Source organism: Dysidea avara, chromosome 15 (assembly GCF_963678975.1).
Source record: "Dysidea avara chromosome 15, odDysAvar1.4, whole genome shotgun sequence".
NCBI lineage: Eukaryota > Metazoa > Porifera > Demospongiae > Dictyoceratida > Dysideidae > Dysidea > Dysidea avara.
Window position 1 is genome coordinate 4,538,839 of NC_089286.1, and position 23,400 is coordinate 4,562,238.

The window sequence follows — 23,400 nt, forward strand, 5'->3', positions numbered from 1 at the left end:
AGATAACATGTTACATTTGTAAGTAAAGTAACTTGAGTTATACTACCTGTTTTTATAGCATAATGAACTTAGTTACCACAAAAAGTAATAATATTACCTAACAATTCACATTAGTGATGCATTACCCCCAACACTTCTGTGCAGTAATACCCAGTACCAAGACAGTAATGATGATAGTGATTTGGTCTGTACTGCTGACCTGGATAACCCACTGACCCAGATAGCAATGATCAAATCACTGATAATAACACACAATATGTACTGGTTGTCATAGGAACAACCTAATAGCACTTTTATGTCTTCTGTCCTTTTTCAACCATTTAAAAAAAAAAACTTCATGCTACCCATCATAACCATGTTGCTTTGGTAATGTTATTAAAGAACGATGATGGACTACCAGCAATATGCAGTGTCCAGTCATGACAATTAAAATACTTTAATGATTATATTGAACAAGTTGTTAACATGTACAACACTATTGTAGAGAGAACACATGTTGACTTGTTTGATCTTGATAATAGACAATCAACACAACAATACTAATAACTAGTAATGGAGTATAATAGAGTTCAGTACAGTATAGTTACTAATGGTTAGTTATGTACAATATGTCCTATCTCCACTATAGGTAGGGAAGATGACTTGGCTCCTTCAACACTTCCTCCTTTAGTGTTTCCTCCAACAACAATTATAGTGTTACTGTTGATGGTTGCTACTCCAACACTAGACCTGGCAGTAGTAAGATTGTCAACTTGTATCCATGACTTCTTTGAAGTGTCATACAGACTAATATCTGATGTGGGAACACCTTTAACATCACCACCGATGATCAGAGGAGGGTTGGAGGATGATACTGTAGTAGTGTTATAATGTGGAGCATATGATAGTTCCTCCCACTGACTGGCTACTTGATCTGATGATGAAGTGATGGTGGATACTGGTAACTGGTATGATCCCTTGTTACGACCTCCAGCATGAGTATATCCCACTATGAGTAGGTGTTCTCCTGCAATTGTGGGTTTGATGTTCCACATTGGGACAGGTAGTTTAGTAGACACTTCTCTCCATGGTGATCTATGTTGCCAGTTCATTGTCTCAATACTGTCAAGGAACTTGTGTGACTTATCCTGTCCACCCATAACCATCAAGTGATCACCATGGACTACAACACCTGGTAGGAATCTTTCATGGATCATACCTGGATATGTTTGTGACCAACTGTTAGTGTCTCTGTTATAGGTGGAGACTTTGTGGAGTGTTTTGTAAGTGACTGAATCCTGACCACCAAATATGGACAAGGAACTACCCACCATACACAGTACTCCAGTATAATGACCAGGTGGAGGGAGGGTATTCCATTGGTCAGTTGTGATATTGTACTGGTACACATTGTTATGTGTCTCATCCTCAGGAGCAGTACCAGCAGTGACATAGACATTGTTATCATCCATTACAACAGAGGCATTATACATTGTTCTTGGAAGATCTGAACACTTATCCCACTTGAGGTGATATTGTTTAGTCTGTAAAGCCTCCACCAAAGGAGGTGAGTCCTAAGGGAGGAAATTGTGTGTTAGTATGGATCACATGATTTCCCTCAATAATGTAAACCGTTAGTAGTCAGTGTATTGTCTGAGGTTGTTTAGATTACTGACTGTTACCATAGTAACTATCAGTTATCATAATTTATTATCATACCAACCCAATACACATACAATCATTTGCTACATACAAGTGATACTGTTATGTCAACTGTAAAAAATACAAAGTGATAATTGAAGTTTTTAACATGACATTCCAACAGTTACTCGTATATCACAACACACTAATAATTTTACAATACACTAATATGGCTTCACCACACAAATATTGTTATGTAATCATGGAGGATCATGTGACCTCAACTTGTCATATTATTTATTACTTGTTATCCAACTAGGGAGGCTACAGTAATCCTGTGAAGTTGTGAGTTAGAAATTTAAAGCAGAAACTGTGTTGGATGGAAAAGAATAATCCCAGACCAGATAGTGACTTGATCCTGAGCTTGATCAAGACCACTTATACACTGGATGATCAAGAAGATGTTGTTTGATTACTTACCAAACTTGTAAGGTACAATGGTAGGAGAGGACTTTATGTCAACCAAAATTTTTAAATCAGGCTTGGACCCACTACCAGCTGAACAGCTGGCTGTGGTGGTTTCTGTCCATGACCATGGTTTATGCTAAAGGCAGCCTGTATGTGAGATAATGAAAGTTGTGTAGTGCCAGTACAGTGGACCTTTGCTTATTTGAACCTCAGTATCCGAAATGTTAAAAGTGACTGTTCTATTAGAGTATTTGAACTAAGTGTATTAATAAATTCAGTTATCTGAAAATTTTACTTATCTGAACACTTGGCTAACTATAGGAACAAAGTGTTTGGATAGCTGAGGATCACCTGTACTAACTGAGGATCACCTGTACTAGCTGAGGATCACCTGTACTAACTGAGGATCAACTGTACTAACTGAGGATCACCTGTACTAACTGAGGATCAACTGTACTAACTGAGGATCAACTGTACTAACTGAGGATCAACTGTACTAACTGAGGATCAACTGTACTAACTGAGGATCAACTGTACTAACTGAGGATCACCTGTACTAACTGAGGATCAACTGTACTAACTGAGGATCAACTGTACTAACTGAGGATCAACTGTACTAACTGAGGATCAACTGTACTAACTGAGGATCAACTGTACTAACTGAGGATCACCTGTACTAACTGAGGATCAACTGTACTAACTGAGGATCACCTGTACTAACTGAGGATCAACTGTACTAACTGAGGATCACCTGTACTAATTTTCTAAGTTGATAAGCTTATGCTTTGAGATGCATATGGACTATGGGTGAAGCAAGTTTCTGAAGACATTACAAATGCCTTTCACAATGGGCTATATGGGTCTAAAACAGGTATATCTGGCACTGTAGGATATCAGGAATAATGAATCCCTTCGAGATGAAAAGGGACATATCCAATATATGCCAATAAATAAGGGTAGCCTAAGTTCTTTATCTAAAAAATTTTCATGAGAAAACAGTTGAGAAGATACATCTGTGCTTAGTTTGTGATTTAAAGTAGATTGTTTGATTTGCACTTCATTAGTAGTGCATAACAATGTAATTTATGAATTATGAAATCTGATGATTATAGTCAACATTGTCAAGTGGGGATATTGGAGTTTCCTTCAGCATTTCCATAACGGATGACAACGTACTGGAAACATATGAACAATTTTTGCTGAGCATTGATCCATCTTCACTGCCTGATGCCGTCACAGTGGGTAGCATCAGTAACGCATCAGTGACAATAGTGGATATTAACGGTAAGTGTTAATTACACATATCAGTTTTACAGTTTGCGTACGTGTGTCACCATTGCCACTTTTCTAGCAATCATGGTTAACATCAGCAAGTCAATTTACAATGTTGCAGAAAATGATGGAGGGGTACAACTGATGCTAGTTCTGAGCAATCCAGCATCACCTGATATCATCATACGTGTAGACACCACTGATGGAGAAGGTGTTGGTGAGGCATTGACTTATCCAGGGTTTCATGATTCCATAGTAATTCATTAAGCACACATACACACTATGCTAGCATACTGTATCCGGTCAGTAACCACATCAAAAAATAGTCTAATAATGTAGTCAGCCATTGTTCTGATAGAATGCCCCTTATAATGGAATAAAAGAATTTGTGTTTGAATGCTCAATTGGTTCTTCATTATTACACATGTACCACTGCACATATATAGTTGTTTAGGCTGGCTAGTAGCAAGGATTATTTGTTACAATGGAAGCACTGTGGTGCTTGTAATTATAAATAGTGATGAACATGTCAATATGATATCGTGATACTGTATCGTATCGAACAGTCTGCTCAATGTGTTGATACACAATACACAACATGGACCGTATCATGCATACCTCATGTGAATAGCAATCTGGAGCATACTTTTATTATTGTAGATGCAAATGACCTTGGACCTGTTTATCATGTACCACGGTAGTGGTACATAATAGGGATCAGGCAGAAATTTTTCAAAACACTCTAATAGAACGCACGCCAAAAGCAGCCTTCCGGGCTTTAGATTTTATTTCCAAAACATTCTAGACTTTTCTTTTGTGTTTACAACACTAGCCAACAAGTATTAAAAGTAAGGGAAATGGTTTTAGGTGTTTTTTAAAATTTTGAAAATGGTTAGATTCTCCATCTTCTTCTTTCTTCTTTCTTTCTTGTTTCGCGCGCCTACAGCTCGTAGGAAGTAGATATCAGCCCTAAAAACGTATGGTATATTTAAAAAACATTCGTACCCAGGTCTGTGTGGTATTAAAATCTTCCCTCTCTAATGCGATTGCGAGATATAGAGCAAGAATCACTCTTTGAGACACCATTCGATCGAGAAGCCATACAGATGATAATATAGAATTGTTTAAAATTCCATTGCTTTAGCTCACAGGACTAAAATGCATCAAGTTGTATCACACTAAACATTAAACATAACTATTGTTCACTGAAACTCGGGTTTTAGACTTCCTTCATTACGAGACAGTGAAGGGGGTGTGGCCCGCACCTCGTCACTTAAACTATTACTGTACGCCTTTCGTGTATACTTTCTATTATATTCTTCAGCTGTTTACCAGCTAAGAGTCGACATAACAAGGCTTGTAAGCTATTGGAACACACTGGTAAATTTCGAATTGAAAAGGGGTGTGTCCCTTCCGTACGCGATTGAAAAATAAAAAGCGGGATACTCCGTATACTCAGCACTTTAATTGGAGTCGACCACGTTTTGTCAAGCGTGTGTTTTACTCGTGTTGAGGAAGAGGAAGAGGACAATGATTAATCTTAATTATGTAATTGTTTATTAAACTTATTTATGTAATTGTTTATTGCCAGTTGATATTACAATGGGTTTCTTTATTAAACAATCATGTACTGTTGAACGTATATTTAAGAAGTAGTCCATGTGCATGGACATGAAAAAAATCATGAAACTAGTGGGGCAAAAAAATTATTAATTTTCAACAAGTAGAATAGGGATCAAAGATTTGATTTTGAAAAAAACTGCGTAAACAAGAAGTAATAGGGATGATAATCCACAAAATTCTATGCATCATCAGTTCAAAGCAAGTTATTTGAATAGTGTACACTCAATTTGCGATTCCTATTTCAACTTGTGGTTATATTTTGTTAAAATGTTGAAATAGGAATCGCAAATTGAGTGTACACTATTCAAATAACTTGCTTTGAACTGATGATGCATAGAATTTTGTGGATTATCATCCCTATTACTTCTTGTTTACGCAGTTTTTTTCAAAATCAAATCTTTGATCCCTATTCTACTTGTTGAAAATTAATAATTTTTTTGCCCCACTAGTAAATTAAGGGTCACTGTTCTATTGATAGTATACTATACACAATCTGTGTAGTACATGTGTGTGTGTTTGTATCTGTGTGTGCGCGTACGTGGACAGGTACAGAAAGGTGCATATTTTTGGTTTTGCATATTCTGTGGTTAAAATTCATTGAGTCACGCACACCAAGGGTCGTGAGGGAACCTACAGCCCACTACTAAATGTTGAATATGAGCAGTGGAGTATGCAATAACTGTCTTAATAATTTCGCTGTGATTTATTATGTCCTACAACACTTATTCCTTACTCTGGTGTATAGTAATGCTGTAGGGAGTAGGGAATGCATATCAGCAATAGTTAACCAGCGATCAACTCACCAGTTGACAAGATATCCTTAGTGTGAGCTCAAGGAGCAAGCTATATATAGTATAGTATTGCGTGGCAAGACCTTTACTTCTGGAGAAAGGCTTACCGATTAGAAAATTTTTCAGCGTGTGCTTAATTATAATCATTGCATCCTGCAGCACTGAAAACAAGTCCGTCCATGCTAGCTCAATTCCTGAGCTCACACTAAGGATATTGTCAACTGGCAAGTCGATCGCTGGTTAATTATTGCTGATATACATTCCCTACAGCATTACTGTACACCAGGGTAGGGAATAAGTGTTGTAGGACATAATAAATCACAGTGAAAATATTAAAAGACAGTTATCGCATACTCTACTGCTCATATTCAGCATTTAGTAGTGGGCTGTAGGTTCCCTCGGGACCCTTGCCTTGTGAGACTCAATAAATTATAACCACAGAATGTGCAAAAACCAAAAATATACCAGTCCAGTATTCCAGTACAGTAGTCCAGTCCAGTGAATAGATACACCCCAATTGGGAAGGTAGTTACGAAGTTTGTAGAGAGTCACTACACTCATATTGCAAACTGGGGAAAAGAAACTGTCTCAGTGTAAACCTTGCCTATACTCAAGTTTAATATGGACTTCATTTGGTGTTTAATTTTCGTAGGCTGACTGCTTTTACCACTAAAAGGATTTGCTCACGTCGGTGTGTACAGAAAAACATAGATAGGTAGATAGATAGATAGGTACACACACACATGTTTTTGTAAATACAATTTCAGTAAACCAGACGTGTGCCCACAGCCAGCATTTGGCCAGCTGTGGGCACGTGGCTTTGGGTAGCTATGGCCGTGCGCCTGGTTTAACAATTGGTCTGGCCACATAAGACTACACTGCTCAAAATGTGCACAATGTACCATAAAAATATCTATTGTACACAAATGCCAAGTAATCTGATCTTTTCAGTGGAATTTCTAACTAGTTTGTAACTATTTTATCTTTTAGTGAGCCAATTATGCTATACAAATACAGTACAACTTGTGTATTAAAACACCACGGGGCTGACCAATGGAACAAGTGTCCCAATTATCAAGATGTCCTAATTTTCCAGGTCAGTTTACATGCTAGGGGATACTTTGAGACCGTTACCAAGTGTCCAGATTACACAGGTATCCTCAATGTGAAGTGTCCTGATTAACAGATTCCATTGTGATGTACAGTGTGTTCAGTACAAACATTGCACATTATAATTTCAAGGAGCTGCAAAATTCCACCTTTGTGTCTCGGTTTACTGGTCATGTGTATTTGGTGAGGATTAGATGGAATGATAGTGGTGATGGATTGATAAAATAAAATTTGATTAGAGATGAGTTGTTAGATGCAAGTAGTACTTATTATGTTGCTAGGACTAAGTAGGAGACATCAACCTGATTGGTTTACAGGGACAGTTGAGACCACTTATTGATAAACATAATATATACATTTAACACAGAAACATTTAGTAGCACACAAAATATGGGAGTGTAAGAACAGATGATACCAGGAGAAAGCTGAATCTGTTCAAGCTGCACTTTTAATACCACCCTAGCATGGTGTGGCAGGACATTCATGTAAGAGTAGAGTTGATCTTCAGCCAGTTCAATCTAGAGATGTGAGGAAACAAGATGGTAGTTTGTTGTGGATCAGAAGAAACACTCGGTCAATGGAGAGGTCATTTTGAAGATGTTATTAATGTGGAGGGCCCCTTCAAAATGGTGGTAATCAACCAATGGCAACAATGGAAGAGATGTATGATCCACTTACTGGAGATGAATTATTGGCTGCTTTGTCAAGGATTAAAGTAGAAAAGGCTGCAGATAGTAATGGCTTCTTACCTGATATAGTGGTGGCCAATTGTTGCATTTTATAGTGTCATTGTTTGGTACAATGTGGCAAGAGAAACAGGTACCTGCAGAATGGTGTAATGTAACTCTAGTGTCAGTTCCTAAGAATGGTAATTTGATGATTGGATGGGTATTAGTTTACTGAACATGACGTGCCAGCTGTTTGCAAGAGTAATCAATGACCAACTTCAAGCTGTGGTAGTAGACTCTGTTGCTGATTCTCAGTGTGGTTTTAGGACTGGTAAAGGTTGTGTGTATATGGTCTTTGTGTTTGTCAACTGGTGATTGAGAATCATAGCAAGATTAATTCTTCCTATTTGTTGACCTCCACAAAGTATATGACTCTGTGCCAAGACAGGCTCTTTGGTGTGCATAGTGGAAGTACAGTGTTCCTGACTCTTTGATTGATTTGGTACATTCTTTTCATGATAGGATGGTTGCTACTGTAGCAGTAAGTCAGGAGGTTGAACACGCTTTAAGCGCCACTAAAACACATTACACAAAATTCGTTTTTTTGAGGAGGTTAATACAACGTGATCTCAGAATAACTGACTGAATCATCTCATGTTTCGTTAATAGAATACATACGTGAAGGCTAGTGAAGTAGTGTACACCAAACCACAACTTATTAATTTCACCCAAAATTCAAGCACTGATTACAAAACAAAGTACATTGCTTTGAGGCTTACACAAAGGACGATCTAAATATGTAACAATCCCCAGCAATCCCCATCGTTTTCAGTTTTGTATTGCGACTATTGACGATCATGTGAAATACTAAATCAAAGAATGCAATTAAGGGTACAGTTCATGATGTGAACACGTCCAACCTCCTCTGGCAGTAAGCGAAGAAGTGCCACCATTTAGGTAAGAAATGATTTGTGTCAGAGTTACACCACTGCTCCAACTTGTTTATTTCTTCAGTGTTGGCTAAGTCACTGTAATGCAGCAGGAATTAAAATACTTTACAAGATAGATGGGGAACTTGTTGGAGTGTACTAGGAGACTCTTGTCAAATGAGATATTTGAGTATTTGTACGCTGATGATGCAGCCCTGATTTGTATGTCAAGGTCAGACAGATATGGTTATTGCAGCTAGGGTATTTGAGGAGGTTACTGCAGAGTTTTATTTGACTTTTAGCACCCCAAAGACCAAGCTACTTGTTGAACTTTACAGCTGAGGATTTAGCTCCATTAGAACTAGGTTGTAGTTAATGTAGAAGTAGTGAGGAATTAAGGGTCATTCATAGAGACTCATGGTAGGATGACAGGGGAGGTTAATCGCTGAATAGCACAAGCCTCTAAAGCTTTGCATATCTGTGTTTCTAGCTTGTGATCTTAGTTTTGAAACCAAAAGTTGGTCTATCAATCATAGTGCTTGGTGTCCTTTTGTATGGTGCAGAGACCCAGTCTCCCACCCAGGTAATTGTTAGAAATTAGAGACTTTTCATTGTCACTGTGTTAGATGTATAATGGGGCTGTGCAGTGGAGCAGCACATCATCACTGGTAAGTTGGCTGAAAGTTTTGGTAAACAAGAGTCTGTTGACAATCTGTTGAGCTTCAGATGGTGCATGTATGCCTAATGATCACATACCAAAATACATTCTATATGGATAGCTGTCTCAGACACTACCTGCCCATGGTTGAAGTTAAGATGACGTGATAATGTTAAACAAGATCTTAAGAGCTTTTATTATCAATGATTCCAGACAGATGTTTATGGAAACAAGTAATTACAGAAGGTTCAGATAATTACACAAACGCACGCACACACACACACACACACATACCTTGCCCACTGAAGTGATACTACCCACTGAAACTGAGTTCAGTGATAGCTGGGTCCTAAGTAAGGAGCAGTGACAAACTGTTGTCCACAAAAGTGACGATGTCGTGTAACCCTGTGTCACCTGCCTCGACCAGACTACAAACATTCCAACACCACACACGCAAATAAAACTTTAAGCAGCGAACACTCTAGGATACAAACCTGGCTATCTAATAGTCTAATGAAGTGAGAATTTTCCACTTCCATTGCAAATTTAAGTTAAGCACTGAAGGCTGTAACATCACTGCAGTGCAAATGGCTATTACAACAAAGTCAGAACAGAAGCCACATAAATAGCTTTCAAAGAGCACCAGTCGTGTTAGTAACAAAGTTACTCTCTGTCAGGCACCACGGGGAGGTATGACTTGGATTTTGCCTTGCACGCGCATACACACACCTCTTGATGCTGCCCACTGAAGTTGAGTTCAGTGATAGCTGGGTCCTAAGTAAGGACCACTGACAAGCTGTTGTCAAGACTGTGTTAGTTGGCTGAGCAGTGTTTGTGTTTGTTGAAGCTGCAAACACTGACAAAAGCTGACTAGCCACATTTGGTGTCGTGTGGAAGTGTGTTCCAGATATCATTTCAGGAATTACCTTGCAACCCAAGGGAAGGCTCTTGTTTTTACGCTAGTGAGTGGTAAAAAAAAGTTGTGAAATCAAAGGTGGCGGCCAACAAATGGCTGCAATAATGTTAATACTAATAAATTTTAACAATGTACAGCCATTATTAAATTTTATTAGTATTAACATCATTGCAGCCATTTGTTGGCTGTCACCTTTGGGTTCACAACTTTTTTCACCCAGGCTTTTTAAGGCCACACCTTTTTCACAGCTTTGTTGTTTTTGTGCTGATATCACTTCTTTTTGAAACTGCAAGTTCCAAAGCCAGCTTATTGGCCTTGATAATTACTTTTAACTTTTTTCCTTTACTACGGGAATCATCCAAGACTACGTGGCTATATGAAGAACTGAAATAAAATGAATTTTGAAGGTATGTATACCCCCAATGATAGCTGGGCAGATTTGACTCAAACTAGGAATGGGAGATATCCTACCCTGAGGAAGCTTCCACTGCAGAAATGGTTAATTATACCGTGTAAGCACTATGGAGCTATAGATGCAAGAAAAGTTGTTTTTTTTTAGATCATTCCCAGGGTTACTAGCACCCTTGCCACGACCCTGACATCACAGAACTATATTACAACTCCTTCTGAAGAGAGACAAGGAAAGCAAGTCTTCTGTAAAATAAAGCAGCAGCATGACCCTTACCACCCCTAAAATACAGGTGGAAACCCATCTCAAGTTCCCTAATATGTTGTTCATACTTCTGTTGTTTGTCACCTTCAAAACATCGATAAAGTACTTGGGAATGTGCATTAATAGCATTAACTTTACATCAAAAATGCCTTCTGATGTTTGTTTACTTCCCCAGAATCTTGATAGCATAAACGTCTACACGAGCTCCATTGTCATCATTAGCTGTTGCATATCAAAGGCCGGGTCTCACCTGTATTGAGGCTGCAACAGATACATGAAAACAGTGGTTTCTGGTTCCATAAAATGAAGTATGTCGCCTGCGCACACTGGCTGTACTTGGCCGCAAGACATGGTTATTTTCATAATTTTTGTAGAATATTGTAGAACGATCTAGATTTTCCATTGGTAGATCTATGAAATTATGAAGTTCTAGTTACATATTTTTTCTGCTTTCTATCATTATAGAGATAAGGCTGAAATTTCCCTATAGACAACAAACTTAAGAAGTCGTAAAAAGAAATTTGAGAAAAAAGTGTGCACTAGTCGGGTTTTTACTCAACGGGTTACATATATCACTATGCTTTTGTTACAATACAGTTTACCTGAAAAGCAGCTAATGTTTCAGGTAAGGATCTAGGCCTGAGCTTACTATACTTTTGAAATTGTCCATTATACTTTTGAGCAATGCTGATGCATTGTATTAGACTAAGTGAAAATTTGTTTGTACTTTGTGTTCGTACTTCTTTACCACACACTTATGTGTACTACACCTGGTGTCCACAATTACAAGCACTGTAGTACACACTTTGATGGTATGTTCATAGCTTGTTACTACAAAGTAAATTCTTCAACCTGTATGATAGATGTGTAAGGTGAAGCAATTGTACACACCACTCACAGGCATGCATGGTGCCAGTAGTACATGTACTATTGTGCAGATTACACAGTAGTACCCACCCTACTTTAACTGTTTTAGTAACTCTACTTTCACTTTCTTTGCAGTATAGGACATGTAAACGATTAAAAACTTTGGTTTCCAATGTTGTGCAGGAGTTTACTTGGTTTTTTTATTACAAGCTTAGCTTATGGTTAAGTGCATAACGTCACACTACCTGTGCTGTGGGGCAAGTCATACTACTCTGCTGTTTAAATTACCTGAATCACTTCAGTGCACTTGGAGGATGGCGTAATGCAGCCTCATGTTCTTTAAGATAACATCACCATACGTGCTATGTACATGGCTACATGATAACAGTGATCTTCATTAATTATAGTTAAATGTTGAGACAGCCCTACGTGTAAGGCAGGTACCAATGCTATCTATCTATCTATCTACCTATCTATCTATCTATCTATCTATCTATCTATCTATCTATCTATCTATCTATCTATATATATATATATACAGCTGAAAGTTATTTATTTGACTATCTGTCTGTTCATTACACTGATTTACTCGCCAGTCTGTCTACATATCAGTATGATTATTCCTCAAATGAAGCTAGTAAAATTTTATTGCAAGCTTTTGTGTGCTTTCGTTTTTGTTTCTACCGTGTTGAAGGCCATGGTGTAAAGAAAACTTGAGTTTTAGTTGAAGTGATAGAGCACCTGACGTGCATGCAGGAGGTTATAAATCCAGTTGGCAGTATATTTGTAGCATTCTATACGCACATTTTTAAAGATAAAATTTTAGCACATACGTAATTACTCAGCATCAAATGCAGGACACGAACAAAAGTAAACAGCCTTCACCTGGCAGCTCAAACATTGTTGCTATGTGTTTGGTTATTCTTTACAGCATTTTGAAGGCATTGGTGTATGGAAGACTCTCTGAAAAAGTTAATAAACTACATTCCTCAGTCACACAACGGTGGTGTTTGAGAGCGCCTCAAGTTGATACCCAACACAAGTTAAATCTGTGCCTGGGTCATAACTTTTTGTCATTTCTCTGCATCTTTATATCTGTAGTACTGTATATATTAGGGATCATAGTGGTTTGGGACTTTCTTATTTAACAATATCACCACCTCACCTTTCCTTTGTAACAGCTTGGCAGTATTGGTTAGGCACAGCCAAGCCGGTAAATGTCTTCAGAGCAACTCTAAACCCTTCCAACAAATTTCTATGAAGTTTTAAAAGGTTTTATTTAACAGAATTTTATGCTGACTGACTAACCAACTGATGCCTCCAACCAAGCATAACTCAACAATGGATAAGGCTGCAGGTTTGATTTCTTCGCCGTTCAACATTCCTTCGTGCCATTTTGCCAACCACAGTACGTATGTACATTATATTACACACATCATGGACTTTCCTTTGTCCTCCAGTTCTTTTCGCTGACAATGCAACGTATCAATTTGCAGTAGTGCAATATGGCTACTTCAATTTGCATTAGGTCAAGAAGTGGTGGATTGATCACGAGCTATACAGCCACACACAGCTATCCCCAGGCTGGCCAGAACTCTATTGGGGCTCAGAACACTCGAACAGACTGACACTGTGCTTGGGAAAAGCAGACCACTCCAGTCTAGCTGATTTAATTATGAAATTTGACAGTCTATTAATGTAACTTTGTGTTCTTGGTGAACAAGTTGATGTTGTGCTACTTCTAAAAACCAGGCGCCATGCAGCTAGCTGGAATTAACTATAGACAGTATATACTACTATGAATTAACCAACTATGTATTACTACTTTACAATAGGGTAGTTTTGGGTTGTGCAATAATATTATTAGCTAATTCTCATATTTTGTAATTCATGAAATATTCGTAATTCGTTCAATTACGTTGCTATGCACTGCTAAGGAAGCGTTGGTTATAAACAAACCGCTTTTACCAACATATTACGCACAAAACTATCTTCTAAACTGTTTTATAGTGTGACTAATGTGTTTCTTCCCACAAATTCTCTCGACAAAGCCTCAAAGCTGCTGTTCATTTTCGTTCGCGTATGTAAGGGATACGCCCCCTTTCAATTCGAAGCGATAGGCTATTCCTGGCAGTGTACGAGGCCTGCACCATTGTTTTTCAGTTGCTAAATGCCTGAAAACCTCAAGGGGAAGGTAGTCTGAGGAAAGTCACCACACCCGTATTTCAGTCTGCCGACAAGAAATCACCTCAGAGCAAAGTTCACTTGTGCAGAAGTTTAATACAGACTTCATTTCACTTTTACTTCTTACGTAAAAGCTGCTTTTACTGTTATTAAACGATTTTGCTCACGTGGGTGCGTACGGACAAACATAGATAGGTAGATAGGTACACACACACACACTTTACGATGAGTGATATCCGCAATGACGTTTTTTGACGTTGCGATTACAAAATTTGATGTCATAATTGACAAAATGGCCGTGTTAGTGTGGGGGCTTTAGAGACTTTGGCACACAGTACTCGAAATGAATGTTGTCTGTATATTTTTACACATGGAACCACGAGATAATGCTGTTACATATGAGTACATTTTAACAACACATAAAAACAATTGTTCTAATCAGTAAGAGTACGGCTCTCCACTAAGCGCAGCTCAGTGGAAACAGCGGGGAGCTCGGTTGACTGCAGCTTTCTGCTCCCACGAATGGCCAGTACAGCGGAACGTAATAGGGAAAATGATAAAGCACAGCGCATCCAGGAGAGTGTCTGGTTGTAAGACGTATTGTGCTTCTGTGATAAAAGATCTGCCAAACGGTTGTAGAAAACAGTAGCCACCTTGCCCAAACCACCAAAAGTTGAAAAAAATAGCGGGGTAAAAGATCCACAGTCAACACTGTGTATACGATCCCCATATTCTCGCTTCTTCTCGAGCTCATGTCGACGAAAAAGGGAAGCAACCCGGGTCTGACGATAACTTGGTGCATTGGGATGGAAAACCCTGACGTCAAACAATGCACCTTGTCGTCTGCCCCAGAAGCCCCTTGCATGGATGTCAGCTCTTGCACTATTATATACTGCAGTTAGCTGAAGATGGTGTAATTAGTTCCTCATTAAGTGGCAGTAATGGAGGTTCAACCACGAGATAATAAAGGTAAGAAGTAGTACACGCACCGTGACAGTGCAAAACGAGCTCCAACAAGGAAAGCAGACCGAAAAATTTAAAATCGCCTACAAATAGGCTTATTTGTATTGCCTTATATACTATAAGCCTCACCTTCGCCCTTATTCGAATTTATAAACGTTATCATAGAGAAACACCATCTCGCCCAATACCTCCATGTACAAAGTCCCCACACTACGGCGGCCATTTTGTTTTGTGACATCACAGATAGTGCACGCTACGTCAAGAAACGTAATTGCGGATATCACTCATTTCAGTAAACCAGGCGCACGCCCACAGCCGGCCTTCGGCTGGCTGTGGGCGTGCGCCTGGTTTAAAAATCAAATCTGCTGTTATGGGCAATAAGATCATTCCAGTCACAATTATCATACAGTATGACAGTACTGTATATTAGGGATCATGAAGAATAGGGGTTTTTTCCCCAATTATATCACCCCAAAACTAGCTTTACTTTACCTTTATAATAGCTTGACAGTATTGGTTAGACCCTGCCAAGTACAAAATGTTTTCAGACACACTCTAAACCTTTCCAGCAAGTTTCTATGAACTTTTAAAAATTTTCAGAATTTTCTACTAACTGACTGATGATGCCTTCAGCCAAGTGTAACTCGACTTTGGTTAGAGCTACGGGCTTGATTTCTTCACTATTCGATGTCGCTTCTTCCCGAGATGTGCCTTTTCGCCAACCACTGTAGCTACAATGAGTGCATCATGTATATCTGCAGTTATAGACAACTTCCCTCGTTCCACTACTTTTTTCTGTAATCCTTATCTTGAGTTTGTTGTATGTATTATGTTAAAATAGGTAATTTTTTTTATGAGTTTGTTTGTGCTTGATGTTTAAATTTTTGCTACACACCCAGAATCTATTTCTATAGCTACGTAGGCAATGGTATGCAAAACTGTGAAAATCAAACCGTCACGAAGCTTTGCTCATACTATATTATATTGAAGTAAATGAAAACTACCAAAGTGTAAAAACAGGTGTGACCTTGAGTTATCACAACAACTATTTAGCATGAATTTTTGACTAAAACTTAATTGTATGAGTATATCTATAAAGTTGTAGTGTAATATCAGATCACTGCTAAAAGTTGGGGTTTGGCAAATCTAGTTACACATGAGTACAGCTAATCTTACTGTATACATCTCATTACCATAGTACTCACCCTAATGGGAGCTGGTTGGCTGGGTGATGTTAGCTTTGTTGCTTGAAGTTGATTGGCTAGCTTTTTAACCTCCAACTGGCTGGTCTATGTATATGTTGTAACAAGTATACCAGTAACTAGTGAAGCAAGTAATACTGCTAAACAATTGTGTGGTCCCTAAAAATGTGTAACTTGCACAATACTGGTAGTAAACAATAATAAGCATATTAATGTTGAAGCATTGACATTGTGTTACAGTGGGAAGTAACACTTTTAAAGAATGATAGCTTGAAGAAGATCTATGATCTAAACTAAGGCATGGATTTTTGAATTTAAGTACTGAGTACTCACAAATTACATGTGACATGTTTAATAAGCAGGTTAACAACTTTTTAAATAACAGCAATGATACACATGTTGTATTTAGCATTCATGTAGTAAGCAAAGTACATTAACTTCTCAATCAAATTGAGCTTAGAAATAATGGATCACATGATCTCTTAATGAGTACTTGAGTACCATTTTTACTATTTAAATACCAAAATCCTTAACAAGTAATTACAGTATTTGCTTCAAGTCTGGTCTATACATGCAGCCATCCAGATACTTTAGCTTCTTAAATTGGCTAAATAATGTCAAATGCCTATATAGTATTTTTAATTGAAGCACTTTAAAATTGTACTTGTGTGTTTATATAATTTATTATGATATAGTACCATGAAGTACCTTTAGTGGTTCAACTATTTCTGTCACTTCCTGAATAGGTGGTCTCTCATCAGGATCATCATCCAAGCACCTCTCCACCAGTTGCCTTAGTGTTGTAACTTCAGCTTTGCCAGTCATTTTATCTAAATATTGTTGACGTCGACCAGCTTCTGTGAGGGCCACAAGCTTCTTTGTCTTAGGATTACGTTTCTTTGGAGCACTAGGGGTTGGCCATTCTTCACTGAACACATGAAGAGCTATTCCAGCAAAGGAGAAGACGTCTACCGGAGTACCATACACTGGATCATCTTCGTCTAAAGCTTCTGGTGGCATGAAATGAAGTGTTCCAGGGGCTGTGGTCAATCTACTCCTTGTCTGCTTGCTGTCAGCCCATATCATCCTTGCTAACCCTAAGTCACTGATCTTTGCCACCAAGTGACTGTTCAGTAAAACATTGTTAGATGACAAGTCACGATGAACCACAGGTGGATCTCGACCATGAAGATAGCTCAAACCAAGACACACGTCATACAAAATGGACACCTTTACAAAGATATAAAACACAAAGTACCCATTAAAGAAATCACTATGGTGTTCTATACTTGCTGAGTGAATTTGCTTAGGGGTATATGAGGTTTGCTTTAGTATCTAATTATGAATTGAAGAATAAGGTTTTTATATAATTGTTATTGCTGTGGGATCATAACAGTATATGCATGCAAGGTCAAGATTTAGCTACACACCCACTGATGACATACAGCAAACACGAAGAGTATATGAGATTGACGCTACTATGCATGCATGGAGAATGACATGCACTACTATTGTTTGTGAGACTTGGTAAGCACACACATGGTACAGCCACGCCCACATGCTGGCTAGGTATGCATGCAAGCAAAGATAACAAACCTTAGTGTTCAGGACGATTTTTGACTGGTTATTCTCCACGAAAGAAGCAATGCTGGCGTCCATCAATTCCATCACCATGACCGGGAGATCTGACTGCTCGGAGGAGAAATACACGCCCAAGAACTGCACGATGTTTGGATGGCGAATAGTGTTACAATGAATACATTCTCTAACAAAGCTATCTTTGATCGCCTTTTTCTGTACTTGATCAACCCCATCGAGGAGCAAAGAGTGAATCTCTTTAGCGGCACAAACCAACCCCAGATACTTCACAGTGAAGACCTTTCCATAGGCGCCTCGTCCCAGCTCCTTTCCAATGGGAACAACTCCCTTAAGAGTGAAATCTTTCATCTGATCACCAGCGAGTTTGGAAGCCATTTTTTGCTGCGACACAAATAAAGGAAGGACTGATTTAGGTGCAGGGGGTAGGACAAGCCCACGTGCGACACTAATGTAGTGACGCACGCGATGACGTGAACAGCTTTTGGCCAATGAAATTGTTGTATATGCCGGAATATCTATGATGCCGGAGTGTTCTCTATGCTGTGTACTTCATCTTTGCCTTTGGTTTACTGGTGTTTGATTTGTTTTGTTTGGAATAGTAGATACATGACCCGCGCCCCGTGAAGAAACAGAGTTAGAAGCATTTGGTAGGCGCCAATAGGAATGGACCCAAGCTCCGAGATTAGAAAGTCTGGAGCAGAGCATCTGTGTACTCCCGAAAGATCAAGTTATGTGGTGGATATTTCTGAAGCCATCAATGCATTCAGTGATATTCAGTTAATTGAAAGCCCAAGGTCAAGCTACATGAACAGATTTGATGAGCTTTCTACCAGTCAGAAACGTTCCTCATCGCACTCTAGACTCAAAGCTGGAGCAAAAGGAAGATACCTCTTTCCAGTTGTTGATAAGCAGGAATACACATTATGGACTGATGAAGAAGTTTATGCTTTGACATTGTTTTTGATGCTACACACAGACGGGAAAAGGTGGGTTACACACAAGGATATGAAATTCTGGGATGATGCAGGGGGTTTTATTCAGAAATATTCTCATACTACACATTGCCGTACAGGTAAACAAAATTTTAATAGTGTAATGTAATTTATGACATTTGCAGGTGTTTCATGTAGATCTAAAGTTACAAAAATATTACAGATAAAGTTTGCATCACCCACAGCAGCTGAAAAGCACTACATTGCCCTACTTTCTGCAAGTGCTGAGAAGACGAGCAGGAATAGCGATGCTCAAGTATCGTGTTCTACTTCATCCTTAGAAACTTCAACATTCTCAGCCCAAACAGCAACTTCTGTTTCAGTGACACCTTTATCTCAGATTGTGGCAACTTTCCCGTCCTCAGCTCTTCCAACACCAACTTCATTCTCTATTCCAACAATACCTGTGTCGCTACATGCAATGCCAGCAACATTTTCCATCCAGCAACTACCTATCACTCCAACGAAATTGTCACAATCTGTTCCAGCAATGTTGTCCGCTCCGCTGGTATTTTCATTTTCTACATCTGTCCCTAGTGTATCTTCATTTTCAATGTCAGTCCCAGTAGTATCTTCAGTCTCACTGTCAGTCCCAGGAGTATCTTCAGTCTCACTGTCAGTCCCAGGAATACCTTCAGTCTCAACAACAGTCCCAGGAGTATCTTCATTATCTTCATTCTCAGTTGCAACATCTTCATTTTCAACTATGTCCTTGTCCCTTCAACAGCTGTTTGCAATGCCATATCAAGCCGTATCATCTGCCCTGTCTTCTCCATCCACTTGCGGCCTCACCTGAGACAGGATCCTGATGTTGAGCAAGTGCTGACAGCTTGTTGGCAATATATCAAAAGTTTGCAACCAAACCAGCAGTGTAAAGTTCTGTCTGATCTATTTGATTTATATGTGCAGCAAAGCACCACCTTGAAATGTACACCTAATTTTATAGCACTTGCTGTTAATAGAATGATTCATTTGAAGGAGTGCAAGCAGTCCAGCGTGATTTGTTCACTTGCTAGATCATTAGGGACTCTAAGACCAGATGAATCCGACTCCCTTTTACCGGCAAAGAGAATGCCTATGGGCCTCATCGAATACTGCATTAACTTTTTCAATTCATCTTCTGTCCAGCACGTATCCATGTGTTTTGCTGATTGTGCTGCCATCATTTTTCAACTAGGTTTGTTGCCCATCAGACTACCGGTCATGGTTGGAAACCATGTATGTGCTGTTCGGGACAAAATGGTTTAAGATATTTTCAGGTCCCTTGTGGAGTCATGGACACTCAGAAAAAGTAACTGCTGCTCATAAGAATGGCACCCATTCAGATCCAACTGAGGTAAAGGTATAGTTTCATCTTGACTAACCAGATGTTACTTGGTTTGTATGTTTGTGTATATGAACAGGCTTTTTTAAATGTTCCTGCACTATCAGATCGTACAATTAGGAGAGATATTGCAGCAAGTGACTTTACGACTGGACCAGATATACAGGTGAGCAAACCAGGGTCTTACATGTGGGGTGGTTTCTTATATGCTACTTTTAGATGGGGATACTCAAGAGATTAGCTACTCTAGATCCCACTATGGGATGGTGGATTAAAGGAGATGGTACAGATGTTGTAAAAGGCTTATGGGAATCTGTATCCGGAAAGTGGGCTGGTGATGTAGACTTAAACGATGGCAAACTGGCTGCACAGTACAAACAGTACCAAGATAAGATAACCTGGTTAAAAGGTATTGGTTTACGTAATGGGAACATTGAGGATATCAAACAAGACTTGTTGAAAGCTCAAGATGACATCTCTACAGAGATTGATTTTGTTCTAAAAGGTATGCATCGTTGTATGTTAATGGTGCAAATTAATGACCCTTTAGATTATTCTATTTATGTAGTAATTCTTTAATAGATGTTACACCCTGTTGCTCATTTATTGTGACACGAGTGAAGGAAATGTTCATGGTGTTTAATGGCATTTTATTACTGTTTTAGAGTTACAAAAGGCAAATGACTCCTACCAAGAACATTTGACTGCTGGCAGTACTTCAGATCAAACCATGTTCAGTCTCTCGTGGGATGTGCAAGAGCTAAAGAACATTGATTTAGAATGTCGGCAAGTCTACAGTGAGCTGCGTCATTGCAGTGATTCTTGTAGGCCAGAATCGTTTCAAGAGCAGAATATCCCTAGAAGACTGGTAGACATCAGACAAAAATTGTGTAAGATTATCAAGCGGATATCACATTACAGAAGAACTCCAGCCACGCATGTATTTGTAATTATGATCAGCTCAGAATCTCGAAACAAGAAGCCATATGCACTGCCAGTGCAATGCATACCATACTCAGGGCTCAAGGAGGTTGAACTTCGTAGGCTCATCAGTGGCTTGTGCAAGGAAATGACCACATTAGGGATGAAGGTGTCAGGTACTTAAATAGTAGGGAATGTTTTGTTAGCTACGTAAATATTTACCATCAGGATTTGCCAGCGATGGAGAATTTAATTACCTGCGTACAAAAGGATACACGCGTCCGTTATCTGTCTTTCAAGTCCGGAACAATGTACGCAAGATATACAGCAAAATGTCCATGAGAAAGATGTTGGCCATGATCACACCCAAAGGTAAGCTTTGTATTTGTTCATCTAGCTCCTAATTTCGTCTTTTTATTGTGACTATACTGTACATTATGTTAATAGTACTTACGTCTTTATATAGGACAGCTTCCAAATGGATCAATCCAAGCAGAGGATAGTAATAGCATTGTCCCTGAATGTGTTCTTTGCCTGATATGGCTTTGAGGAGGCAAGGGATCAGCTTTCAGAACATTGTGCAGCGACTACGACCTTGAACTGTACCTACTGGATATGCATACCACAATTGGACTGCTGGTAAGTACAAATAAATATATGTTATATTTGTTGAAAGGTTAGGTATAGTGACTGCAGTAGTCACTATAAACTTTGCTCAGATGTGTATATATATATATATGTGTATATGTGCATGTATCATTGTCACCATGTAAAATTGGCCATTTGTAAACACTAGACTTCATTACCTATGAAACATTTAAGTTTGTAGTCAGCCAATAGTTTAGTTTGATTGCAATTTTGTAACCTTTAGTATTTTTTATATGTGTGCATAGGAAAGACGGAGGGGTTTGAAGATCAGTTGAGATCGATACTGGCACAATTTCATTTTGCCTATGAGATACATAGATTTGAAGCTCAAGGGGTGCCATTCAGGACATACCTGTATGTTCCTGAACAGCATCCACAGACGAAGAATATATTTTATGAAAGAGAAGATGAAGCACATTTAATTAAGGTGAATAACCAGCTAAAAAATAACATAGTTATCATTGTGTTTAATCTAGAGAATAGCAAATCACACCAGGAATGGAGGACCATCAAGTTTGAACCTTGAGAGATACACACATCAAGTTTGAACCTTGAGAGATACACAGAAGCTCTGAGTGATCCCAGTTCTGGGTTAACTTATCCAGCTTTTGTGGGGTCACGAAAGCAGTCTGTCACAGATGCAGAACGTCTATTTAGTCCTAGGCTAGCAGCCTTTATGGATGCAAAAGGTTACCATTATGAAGCTGAATACATCAAGACAGTGTGGAACTGGAGAAGAGCCAGTGACGAGCATCGGCTAAGTAGTCTAAAGCGATGCCAATATAATTATCAGATGTTAAACCTTATCTTGGAAGATTTGATGCCTTGGTACAAGGAATGTTATGATTTTAGCCAACTGGAAGTCAACAGGTATGGCATATTATAATGGACTTACATGAGTTCACTTGCATGTAGGAATTTAAATGATGTACTTGGATTTTCTAAGGAGACATTAGTAGCAGTGACGACAAACATTGAAAGCCGAGAACACCACAGGAAAAGCAAAATCAACAGCAGCTTCCCACTGGAACATCCAAGGGCTAGCAGCACAGATGACATTGAATGTTTTTTTAGTGTGATGCGGGATATTATAGGGAAGAACTTTACGACCAAGGAATTTAAGTTTGGTATGCGAAAGGTTGTGCCAGAGTTCTCCAAACGAGTGGATCCTGATCTCCCATTTTATTATTACACCTCAGCCCATTCCCGCTATTATGAAGGCCCTCATCCAGATTTTGACAAGGCACCAGCTAAACAACCAAAAGAGAAAAGAATACCAAGGAGGGAACAACCTGCTGCTTTTGGTCCCAGACGTGCTACCATGCCAGTCAGAGGGAGTCTTGCTGTGAGGCCTAAATTTCACAACGTTCCATTGGATTTACCTCCCCCACCTACCGGACCAATTGTTTCACATGAACACTCTTATGCACAGCCATCTACAAGTAATCTATGATCTGATCCATTTAATCATTACAAAATACACATACTACTATGTTGCCTAGCTAATTTAATCATGATTGTTAATTATAGTGTGCTAGATTATCGAGTGCTAGATTATCGAGTGCTAGATTATCGAGTGCTAGCACAGGCAGCCACTTCTCTTGGCCACTGTCCTCGCTTGCTTATGTTAATGCCAGCGTAAAATCCAGGTCCAGATCTGCTTCAGGTGACCAAATATTTTGCCCATTTGAATGATACGTCAGTGATTTCACCCCTGTCTTTAGCATTGTGTACAGCATCCAAAGCCTCTTTCACCACGTATCCAATCCTCTTCCATTCATCTCTAATCCAACACTTGAATGCCATAGCCCTACTGTCATAGCGATTGTTTGGCTCATGAAAAATGTTCACAGGAACAATATCTCCATTTCTCATCATCTGGCTAACAATTCGCAGTGCTTGCTGTGCTTCTAAATCATGTTGGCAACCGATACATTTGAAAGTTTCAGTGTATACTGGCAATTCTTCTATG

At 39.0% G+C, this 23,400-nt stretch overlaps 2 protein-coding genes and 1 long non-coding RNA gene across 7 annotated transcripts; 2 read left to right on the forward strand and 1 right to left on the reverse strand.

The window, feature by feature from the left end:
• The first annotated feature begins 401 nt into the window (after positions 1-401).
• On the forward strand, positions 402-3,876 carry LOC136245679 (uncharacterized). Of its 2 annotated transcripts, XR_010696055.1 has the most exons (6): positions 402-1,174; positions 1,226-1,361; positions 1,412-1,546; positions 1,940-2,112; positions 2,410-3,372; positions 3,440-3,876. It is a non-coding gene; the product is annotated as an uncharacterized lncRNA (long non-coding RNA). The 2 variants fall into 2 exon arrangements; XR_010696054.1 differs by having other exon boundaries at positions 402-1,361.
• Positions 497-17,957, reverse strand: LOC136245678 (probable serine/threonine-protein kinase DDB_G0271402). 2 transcript variants are annotated; one of them, XM_066037168.1, is made up of 4 exons: positions 17,541-17,957; positions 16,653-17,174; positions 15,948-16,031; positions 497-1,553 (listed from the first exon to the last, which is right to left on the reverse strand). In XM_066037168.1, exons 1-4 carry the CDS (start codon positions 17,916-17,918, stop codon positions 594-596), a joined length of 1,944 nt encoding a protein of 647 aa, XP_065893240.1. In that variant the 5' UTR covers positions 17,919-17,957; the 3' UTR covers positions 497-593. The 2 variants fall into 2 exon arrangements, with proteins under 2 accessions (XP_065893240.1, XP_065893241.1); XM_066037169.1 differs by lacking the exon at positions 15,948-16,031.
• A 78-nt stretch (positions 17,958-18,035) lies between these two features.
• Positions 18,036-22,920, forward strand: LOC136245680 (uncharacterized). Of its 3 annotated transcripts, none has more exons than XM_066037170.1 (11): positions 18,036-18,615; positions 18,661-19,666; positions 19,713-19,877; positions 19,939-20,025; positions 20,079-20,364; positions 20,525-20,956; positions 21,009-21,152; positions 21,247-21,419; positions 21,674-21,855; positions 21,905-22,298; positions 22,344-22,920. In XM_066037170.1, exons 2-8 carry the CDS (start codon positions 19,499-19,501, stop codon positions 21,327-21,329), a joined length of 1,365 nt encoding a protein of 454 aa, XP_065893242.1. In that variant the 5' UTR covers positions 18,036-18,615; positions 18,661-19,498; the 3' UTR covers positions 21,330-21,419; positions 21,674-21,855; positions 21,905-22,298; positions 22,344-22,920. The 3 variants fall into 3 exon arrangements, with proteins under 3 accessions (XP_065893242.1, XP_065893244.1, XP_065893243.1); XM_066037172.1 differs by having other exon boundaries at positions 19,713-19,871; XM_066037171.1 differs by lacking the exon at positions 21,674-21,855.
• Positions 22,921-23,400: the final 480 nt, after the last annotated feature.